Raw genomic sequence first — 11,110 nt, 5'->3', positions numbered from 1 at the left:
CCCCAACTTACCCCTGTTTCGGAGATGCATCTCCGAAGTATTTTTTTTTTTAAAAAATTTCTCAGACTTCGGAAGTGCACTTCCGAAAATACCAAATGGGGGGTGTTTTCGGAGATGCACTTCCGAAAACACATTTTTTCACATTTTGGGGGTTTCGGAAATGCACTTCCGAATTATGCAGAAATTGTGTTTTTTTTTTTATGTTTTTCTTTACAGTCCCGTATTTAATTAAACGAAAATGCCGAACAAACTAAACGACATATCAACATAAAATACTAATATGATAAATAAAATTCGAATAATATATATATACAAAATGAGTAATAGTGTGCGAAATACAATTCGAATACAAGAAAAATAAACCTGAACCCCTACTGGGTATGCCTAACCCTCTCTCCCTGGGACCTCATCTGCCTCCTGTATGCCGCCGCACGACCCGCATCACCGACGATCCTCTCCACCACGGCGACTGCCTCTGGACCGCCCTGATCAATGATACCTCGATCCAACGCGTCCCGCCCAAACAGCTCTATCCGCTGGCAGATCGGCAGGAGATCAATGGCATGGTCATCCTCGGCCTGCTGGTTCTCCAGGATCTCCTCGTATGCTGGCCTAGGAGCGCCGGATATCATCAGAGGATGTGACACCTAATAGAACCATGTGACATACCCCTCCACAATGTGCCAGTCCTGGGTGACCTGCATGCGACGATACTCCTCTGGGACCACATGACGCTCCCAATCTGCAAATATGTCAGTGAGCTGCACTAGGGTAACTGTGTCGGGAGCAGCCTCAAAAGGTGATCTGGGTATCATCTGCACAAATCCAAACTGCCGCATGCACCGCTCAGGGAGATACCTCACCATGGTGTTGGTCCCGCATGCCAACCAGCCAGAATATAACGAGATGCTGTCAAAGGCGACAACAACAGTGTAGCCGCTGAATGGCCTTCAACTGATGTCATCGTGCATCGTGCGGTCGAGGTACCTACGGTATGGTCCCACTGCATTGTTCCCCCTCTAGAGAACGTATCGGGCGGTTCTGGGCATGACGTTCTCGTACGCAGAATCAACGTGGAAGACGTGGATGCGGGGGAAGTAGGAGATGATCCAGCTCTGAAACATAAACACGATAATGTATTAAAAATAAATACGAACAATAAATAAATGTGAAACAATTAAAATGAAACGTACCGTTAGGAGTGTGCAGGATCCGGTCAACTGCCCGGTCCTCTAGTTGGAGGCCTCATTCAGCTTCTGGTATAGGTATACCAGAATAGCTGACCCACAGTTCCACTGGTGAACGGTAGTCAAGTCCATGAAGTAGCGGAGGTAGGTCACGTCGATGTATCTTGCACTCTTGTCCACAAAGAGTGCAGCGCCTACCACAAACATGAACCAGCATCGGAGAGCGCAGACACGGTGATACTCCATAAATAAGGCATTCTCAACAGCCTCGGATTCGGCCGCCGCCACCAGGTGGTGCTCGGAATAATCGCTCAATGTGGAGAACCAGATATGAGGCCCATTTGTCGTCTGACACTCAAAGTCAGCCATATCTGGCTCCAAACCCAGATAGACCTCCATCCACTCGATGGCTTCGACCCTCTGAATCCGGGAATGGTCCAGCAGCATCCCCCTAATCGGCAAGTGGAGAAGACACTGCACATCGTGCAAGGTGATCGTCATCTCCCCAACTGGTAAGTAGAAAGAAGACGTCTCTCTATGCCACCGCTCCACAAAGTCCCCCTACATGCCGTGGCTGATGGTGGTATACCCCGTCATGCACAGCCCACCTAGCCCTGAACCTCTCACCGCGTCGTTAAACCATTGCGCCTCTGGTTTAAAGAGACCGAAAATCTTCCGGGCGTGGTTCACCTGTTTTAAAGTTTGTCTCTCCTGTTACAACAAAAAAAAAACATTGTTAATTAGACCGTTATGAAAATGTGGAATAAAAAGCTAAATAAAAAACAGTTAAATAATAAAGTTGGACAAATTATAAGAAATACCTCTCCCACCCAAATACGTCGAGCGACGTGCTCGTGGTAGGAAATCAGCACGGACGTGTCACTGGGCCCTCCCGGGTAGCCCTCCTCCTCCTCCGCGTGCGAAAGGTCAACATCCGGTACCTCCTCCGCCTCCTGGTATCTAACTGCCTCCTCCTCCTCCTCCTCCTCCTCTCGTACCTCCTACTGGCGGGAAGAAGAGACCCGAGCCAGACGACTCCTCGATCCAGATGAGGAAGTACCCTCGTCCATCTACACGGGTACTCGCACACGACCCCGTCCCTGCGTCCACGCCAGCTGCGCCGCCCGCTCGCGTCTAGCCGATGCTGTCTGGGTCTCTCTCCCCTGTCTGATGCGTGCTGGGTTGTCTGCCATATTCCTGAAAACAATTGAAATCAATAAGAATGCAAAACATTTGAAAAAACAAAAAAAATCAATTCTGGACCACTTCGGAAGTTCATTTCTGAAACTAGGAATGAAGGTGTTTTCGGAAATGAACTTTCGAAACACCCCTGCGAAGCCAAATCCTGCAACTTCTAACATGTTATAATGCTTCTAAACAACCTAAATACTACTACCAACCTACCCCTATATCATTTTTGCAATTTCTAACCACCCTAAAATGCATTTGAATAATAGATCTAAAGATTTAGAAACTTACCAATTAAAAAAATTGAGTAGCTTTTGAATGTGATTGAGTAGCTTTTGAGTAGTTTTGATGTAGACTTGAAATTTGGTTTTGCAAAAAAACTTAAGAGAGGAAATTTGATGGTGATTTAGGGCAAAAATGAATAGGGGGAGGGGCTATTTTGTTTAATCTGCAAAACGCGCAGTATTTCGGAAATGCACTTCCGAAATGTTGTTTTCGGAAATGCATTTCCGAAATAAGACAAATTTTGAAAAAATAGGCGTTTTCGGAGATGCATCTCCGAAAACAGCATTTTTTTGCATTTCAGAAATGCATTTTCGAAGTTAAGAATATTTTGGATTTTTCGCTAGAGGTGACCAAGAAGACATGTGAGTGGATAAAGAAATTTTTTTATTTTTTCAGCACTTCCTTTAAATATTCGAAACACAAAAACGAACATGAGTTATTTAAATGATGATTGATTTAGATCAATTAATCTAACAACTAAAAATTTACTAGAATAAAACTTGAGTGTTAGATTGATTTTTCAAATTTATTTATCGAAAATGAAGTTTGACCGTCAAATAATATTAAAATTTCAACAATAATTTTATAATATAAAAAAGTTTAATTGTTAGAGAAGAAAGGAGTAATTTATTTTGAAAGAAGGAAGGGTAGTTACCCTCTGACATCTTAGTTTGTAGTAGGTGACATTGCTTTTATAACTTGAATCCTATGTGTTTGGCAGCATTAATTGAGACTATGAAGTGTTACCTGCAAAATATTACTACATGTTAGAATACAGTCAGTCGCACTCACTCACTGCACTTTTTCTGGAAACCTCGTTTATTTATAAGCTTAGTGTAGTATACTAGTATAGTAGCATATATGAGAAACAGAAACAATACATTAACTGAAACATGGAAGAGACTAAGGAGAGGTTACCACCTAACAGAGAGGAAAAAACAATGAGTTTCTATGTTTGCTATCCATGCTATTGTCTTAAAGAAGCACTCATGACTTTCTTGAAGTGTTTAGGTTTTGAGTCCACACAAAACAAAGAAGAGGAAAACTCATCAACATCACTACTCAAACATCATGCATGTACTTCTGATTCTATTGTAGCCTCAGAAGATCAATATAAGTCTTCAAGTAGCAGTCAGCAGAAACACTCAAAAGAAGATGTTGCAGATTCATCAACCCCATCAACTCAAACCCTTGTATGTATATATATTTAATATTTCTTTTATATATTAAATAGTGACCAAATTAAACCTATGAATTGAACTGTGTGAGTATGTGTTATATATAATATATTCTACTATACAAACAATTAATAAGAGATGGACCAATCTGACTAATATGCCCTTTGCTAAAAAGTTCATTACACATAAAAAAGGGCAATTCTGTAACTAACAAAATCATATTCCACTTTTTCAACTTTTTTATAACCAAGCGCCAATTGTTGGTCTCTCATTGGTCCAACTTTTTAACCTTTCAATAACCAACTTTTTCTCCCCAACACACTTTTTCTCTCTCTTACTTAAATTTCAAATTTCTTTCACATTTCATTTTCCCACGCTTTCTTACTTTCTTTTAATTATTTTTCATTTAATCACAAAAATTATTAATAATCTATTTTTTTATTTTAATAAAATTAAATATTTATTTATCTCACGGGTCACTATCAATACAATATTTAATTTATTTTAATCAATCATTACACACTTTCTCTATCTTAATTAAAGTTTCAAATTTCTCTCAAGTTTTCTTCCCACACTTTCTTAATTTCACTTTAATTTTTTTTTTCTCTATTTATGTATCAACTCTAAAAAATAATGTATTTTTTAATTTTAATAAAATTAAAAATATTGTAATCTCACGGGTCACTATCAACACAATACTTATTTTATTTTAATCAATAGTTGTTTTTATTAGAGAGATAATATCCTTATTTTTTAATTTTTTTTCTTTCTTCATTTCACGATTCTTTTTTTAATGATTATTTAATACAATTAAATTCATATGATTATTGTTCATTTTACATTTGTATTTAAATATATTTCGTATTGTATCAAATAAATTTTTTATTTCACGGGTCAATATCAACCAAATATCTATTTTATTTTAATCAACAATTACTATAAATTGAGAGATAATTTTTATATAATTATTTAATACAATTAAATTTATATGATATTTTTTATTTATAATTAAATCATTTATTTTAAATTTATACGTATCTAATTAAATTTCATACAATATTAAATAAATTTACCCGTGCGGAAGCACGGGTATCTTACTAGTACCGCACGGGTATCTTACTAGTAATATAATTATAATGTTTTGTATATACTGTGCAGAATTTAAGTTCAATGGGAAGAGGTGGTCCTCGAAAAACTCCACTTACCAAAGATCCACCACCTCAACATCATTAATATATATCATCTTCTCAGATGTAATTAGGTCTCGAAGGTGTTCTCCATGGCCAGGAACTCAGAATAAATGCGTATATGCAGATTTTTCCTATGAAATAATAGTTCTAAAGTAGTCTTCTAGCTAAACATAGATTTGTTTTCTTCAACCTTTTCTAATTAGTTTTTTTTTTCATTGCCATTTATTTTCTAGAATCCTATAGATATGGGAATTAACTGGTCAAAGTATATATAGGAATCCTGGCTGCTGTAAATCCATGTATAAATATAGCAAGCTTATGCTTCTTCTAATTTTCTTTTTTTTGAAAAATTTGGTTTATTTTATTTTAAGTATTATTTTTTTTAAACAATACTTTAATGGTAATAAATGGAAAATAATAATTGTTCCCATTAGATACCATAAGGTAGATTTTGTACATGCTTACTTTAACTTTTGTAATAAGATGTGCATATTTGAAATATTTAGACCGATTAGAAAAATCGAAATTAGAAGAAATCATGATGGACAATGAATTTGGATTGATCCTGGAGATCTTGTCTACTTGCAACTCGGCCAGGGCCTACTTCAAGTTGCCTACTTACAACTCGATCAGTGCCGCCTACTTGCAACTCGGCCAGGACCTACCACGAGTTGCCTACTTGCAACTCGGCTAGGGCTTATCTCCAACTTGGCCACGACGGTTATGCACATGTCAAAGATTGCTACCGTTACGGAGGTTATGATTCTCCATTGATGAAGTAAATTACAGACGTTATAAACATTTATGGGCGGTTACAACAGTTACGAGGGATAAGCAAGACATTCATACTCTTAAGCTTGTATCAGCTATACTGCTCAAATCCCTAAAACTATCACTTACAAACTCCTGCGTGACTTCACCGAAATCTTCTTCCGGGAAGTAATCAAAAGTGTTTCACAAGAACATAAGGAGGGTAAATTGATTTTGAAATGACTTTGAGGTGTTTGATTTTTCTAAAATAAAATTGATTATATTTAAAGTTAGAATTATGATTAATTTTACATTGAAATTTGTTGTTCAATTTACTTTTACATAAATATATCAAAACATAAATCATTTTACATCCAAAACATAAATCATTTTACATCCAATTGACTTTTAACTAGAATCAATTCTACAAAATTAATTCACTCAGAATCAATTCTCATCGAGTTTTAGATTAGTTAAGATAACAAGAGACGGAATGCATTTCTCGTCGACCGTTAGTAATCGCAAAGTTGTAGCTTATATTTATAATAAGAAATTATTTTCTAGTAGAAAAAGGATTAAATTGAAAGTATCGTCCGCTTCGCGTGACCGGTACCACATTTTGACTTTGTAATTTAGCTGTCGGCTTTCGCGTGTCCAAGGTGTTATAATCCTTTTTGAAAATAATCTCTTTTATTTACTTAAAAAGTTGCTTTTAGTAGAAAAATTAATTTAATGGTGTCGTCCGCTTTCGCATAACAGATACCGAATTTAAACGTATAAATGTCCGCTTTCGCGTGTCCGCTTATAATCTTAAAATCACCTTTTTGAAAACTAGAATTTTCCAAATAAATAAAAAAGTGCTTTCGCACTTAGAATTAATTCCTGAATTTTTTTACTGTCGGATACACGTCTCGCTCTTTCGAGTTTAAACCGATATCGCTATGTTTGTGCTTTCACAACAAGCTTTAATTATAAAATCAGAATTTTTCAGACATTAAAAAACAATTCTCATTATAAACGTTAATTTACGACTCACTAGAATACCATCGGTACAACGATCCTCACATTTCAGACTTAGCAAATTTAAGCTAACATATTTATGTTATTCATGTTCATGCTCATATCAAATAATATTAAATAAAGCATACACGTACAATAAAGTAAAAGAAATATAAACGGGCCTGAATAATAAAACTTGAATATAATACTAATATGCACCAAAGGGGGGACTTTAACTCCGGTACATAAATGTTGGAAATAAATTGTAAAAAAAACTATGTCGGTAGGATCAAAGCAACATCAACACAATAACAAACAGATGAGCTCCAAACTTAAAATCTAAAATTGTGATATTTCCCGATGCGAAAAAATAATCGATTTTGCAAAAAGTAATTTCTAGCTAATTCAGTAAGCTTCAATGCCTCATTTTTTATCCTAAAGGTCCTATATATAAGTTAACAATCGTGCTGGAAGTTACTTAAATAATGCTAAGGTAGTGGAGAAAACCGCTTCTAGAAGTGGCGATTTTTCTGGTTTGCACAAGCATGACCGTCTTCATAATCAGGGTCCGGTCCTTTAAATTTGGATGTCTTGGGCGAGTCAAAAGAGTGGTGCTCTTATAATTTTTTTAAATAATAAATACATAAAGATAAAAGAAATAATTGAATAAAAAACACATTTTCATTTGACATTATACAAAAAGAATATAAGTATGGATCAATGAATCAATGTTTATACTACATCAAAACATAAACCACTATAAAGAGAGTTATTCTTCTTCTTCTTCTTTTCTCTTCTTCTTAATTCAATCTTTTTTCCTACACAAAAATTGATCAAACCTTTAAAATTATTTAAATATCATCCTCTTAGCCTTTTTTGTTACAAAATCATTAATAATTTGGTCATAATCAAAGTTCTTCAAAAAAATATTTTCAATTGAAATCAACGCAAGACTATTTAATCAATCTTGTGACATAGTAGATCTCAAATAAGATTTTAATAATTTTAATTTAGAAAAACTTCTTTCGGCAGATGCAACTCTGATAGGAATAGTCAATATTATTCTATAAGCTATGCATGTATTTGAAAAACAATTAAAACTCTTTAAAGAACGCAATATCATATAGCTTGATTTTGATTCAACTGTTAAAACTTCTCTAATAAATTTCAATTCTTCAAACAAAATTTTACCATCAAGATCAACAACTTGATCCAAATTTGACACGGTCAGAAGATTTCTAACCTATCAAATAACATTATCAATAATATAAAATATTCTTTATATCATTATTTTAATTTTAGTGCTTCAATTAAATTGTTTAGTTCCTAAAATTATGAATATATTAATTAATATTATTTTAGGGGAATTAATTGATTTTATTCTTCTCTATATTTTAGTATGGGAAATTACATTCTTTTATTAATTTTGACTTTGTAGTGCCCCTATAATTTTGTTAGTCAGTATTTTCAAAAAAAAATCTAACAAATTGTTTTATAATAGAAAAATTTCTTTTAATATAAATATATAAGGGGTAAAAATAATTTTGGTGCCCCTAAAATTATGGGGCCCAGGGCTCCCGCCCCGCGAGCCCATGCTCAGGGCCACCCCTGGACTCATGACCATGTCAAGTCGTCCATCATGTTGGTGTCAGTCGTCTTCTTCATGACGGGTCGTCTGTCATCCAACTCAGGCATGATTTCTTCATTTTGTCGACTTTGGTGACTGGTTGATCATCTGGAACTAGTGAGGGTCGTGATGACACTTGAGGTATTCGTCATGACAAAAGAAAACATGATTTTTCTTCCTGTTTGCTCTACTTTTTTTTGCGTTTCGTTGCACGGAAGCTTCCAACCACTAAGTACGTGAAACAACACACGCTACCAACATAATACTACAAAACACATAAAATGACATAAAATGCATGAGAATCGAGTCAAAAATATGATCCGGTCTTTTATTTTCGTAAAAACGTCCGATAAATCGATTTCGTAAAATTCGTATTAACCCTAAATAATGTTTGCGTTGACGATTTCAGTTTTTTAATAAAGCACACTTTATTGATGAAAGACTAAAGAAAGGTTACAAGAGGTGGTAAACGAAATTGATACATTGTAAAAATAAATTACAAAGTAGATTAAACTTGCGACGAGGTCGAGCCACAACTAGGACATCTTTTTTTATTGTGCCCCACCTGACGACAAATGCTGCATTTTCTTTCCATTTTGCCGTGGACGTTCATTTCGGTTCTAATCCGCGTGCTATTGGGGCGACCCTTTTTCTTTTACCGCATTAATGCGTCAATATACCAAACTACCTCCCCATCATACTCAGGCCAGTAACCCTCTTTGGCTACCACTGGAAACGCAACACTGTAAACTCGGAGCAATGTCCGAGCCTTGTAAATTGGAGACAATAGTGATATTGCGTCGCGGTGCGCAAATGCACATGCCGCTATGACATGTGAGCAAGGCATACGGAAAGCTTGAAACTTTCCACAGTCGCACCAATGGTTGTCTAGCAGAACCTGATATTGTTGTCTTGGCAAACCCTCATTGTGGTCAATTGTTTCGCGAATACTGAAGGTGCGGTTGAATCGATCGAAAGTAGTTACTTGATGAATGTTTGCTTTTGCCGATTGCTCTTGCATAAATTTCATGCAACTATCACTAAACATTTGACCCATTTGTCTAACATCACTCCACTTCTTGCATGCAACCCTATACTGTCACCTACTTCTGCTCTGCATGCATATCACCATGTCCTGTCACCGAAAGCTATGTTGCATGCATGCCAACCAATTCTGCACAAGCAACACCTAACACAATTGAATGTGTTCACATGTCCAACATGCAACATGTTACCGTTTCAGCCTTCTCATTATATATACTAGCTTGGCCTCTGCAGATTTCTCATCACCATCACTCATTTACTCTCACCAAAATCGTTTTGTTTTCAAACTCCAGATTTCCAGTCTTCAAGCATGTCTCTCTTAACCATGGGTGATGCCCACCGAGGAACCATGGAAAACATCGCAGCATTTGTAAGTATTTTACTTATAGTTACAAGCCTATTATGTTATAACTGCATATTAATACCTACATAATTATTTTCAAGACGCTTCCTGATTTCGCACATGTAGTCACTCTATCGTCGCTCCGGACGAACGCATAAAACCATATTTACAATTTGCTAGTTTCGAGCCCATTAGCAGCATCACAGAGTCTTCCATAGATCACAAATTTGTTCTGGCCTTGTTAGAACGTTGGAGGCCGGAGACCCACACATTCCATCTTCCAACAGGGGAGTGCACCATAACCCTGGAGGATGTACACATGTTGCTAGGCCTTACAGTAGATGATAAGACCATTAATGGTTGTGTAATGCAAGCCAATTCCCTTTGCCAGCAGGCATTGGGTATAGATCTGATAGAGGGAGAAACAGGTGCTAGGGGACAGGGTGTAAACCTTAAGAGGTTAAAGCAATATTATTCAACATTTCATTTGAACGATGATTCTTCCCAAGAAACGATACTCCAGAAAACCAGGTGTTACCTGATCTTGTTCTTTGGAAACGTTTTGTTTCCAGATAGTACCGGTAACACCGTAAATTTTATGTATTTACGTTTGTTAATGGATTTTAATAGAGTGGGTCAATATAGTTGGGGGTCTGCTGTCCTGACTACGTTGTACCAATCCCTTTGCAAGAATGCAAAAAATGATTCTTGTACATTCTATGGACGCGCTCTGTTGGTGCAAGTTTGGGGGTGGTGGAGAATGCCTATAATGACCCCGATTAACAAAACCAACTGGACCTTCCCATATGCAATGAGGTAACTTTTTAATTCATATTTTTAATGCAAAATAAATTGATTATGATTTACTTTAACTGATACATTTAATTTGCGTTTTATATTTTGCGTGAAAAAGATGGACTTCACGAAAAATCTGCGGTCAAATATCACGATGTACCACCAGCTGATTGATCACTTACGACCCGAGGATATATTATCTCTAATCTTTTTCTCTTTTATAAGTGTCTTTTTTATAAATATTTGACCGAAATAATGTATCTCTTATGCATGCAGTTTATCAGGAGACCGTATCTAGAATGCGACCATGAGCCAAGAGGTGCAGATGCAACTATTTGGACTGCAAAAACTTGCCTAATTAGGTACAACATCATCGAGATGCATCATAGTGACCGGGTCAAACTCCAATTCGGAATGCATCAAGGTATACCTGATCCTCCAGTTAACTTGGGAGTATGGCACATTAAACGAGTAAACCATTAGTGGAATCATCAAAATTGGAAGGATTTCGCACCCGAATGGCG

At 36.3% G+C, this 11,110-nt stretch overlaps 1 protein-coding gene across 1 annotated transcript; it reads left to right on the top strand.

The window, feature by feature from the left end:
• Positions 1-3,386: 3,386 nt before the first annotated feature.
• LOC131608770 (uncharacterized) lies at positions 3,387-5,363 on the top strand. The gene is made up of 2 exons (XM_058880307.1): positions 3,387-3,853; positions 4,997-5,363. Exons 1-2 carry the CDS (start codon positions 3,554-3,556, stop codon positions 5,069-5,071), a joined length of 375 nt encoding a protein of 124 aa, XP_058736290.1. The 5' UTR covers positions 3,387-3,553; the 3' UTR covers positions 5,072-5,363.
• The last annotated feature ends 5,747 nt before the right edge of the window (positions 5,364-11,110 follow it).

This window comes from Vicia villosa, linkage group LG1 (assembly GCF_029867415.1).
Source record: "Vicia villosa cultivar HV-30 ecotype Madison, WI linkage group LG1, Vvil1.0, whole genome shotgun sequence".
Lineage (NCBI taxonomy): Eukaryota > Viridiplantae > Streptophyta > Magnoliopsida > Fabales > Fabaceae > Vicia > Vicia villosa.
Note: the sequence above shows the minus strand (reverse complement) of the source record. Positions and strands in the feature narration are given on the sequence as shown.

What these genes read in the sequence shown, in the direction of transcription:
- LOC131608770 (XM_058880307.1), top strand. Translation starts at nt 3,554, where the DNA reads ATGGAAGAGACTAAGGAGAGGTTACCACCTAACAGAGAGGAAAAAACA. An exon ending in CCCCATCAACTCAAACCCTT is followed by an intron (nt 3,854 to 4,996) that starts GTATGTATATAT and finishes TATACTGTGCAG; the next exon opens with AATTTAAGTTCAATGGGAAG.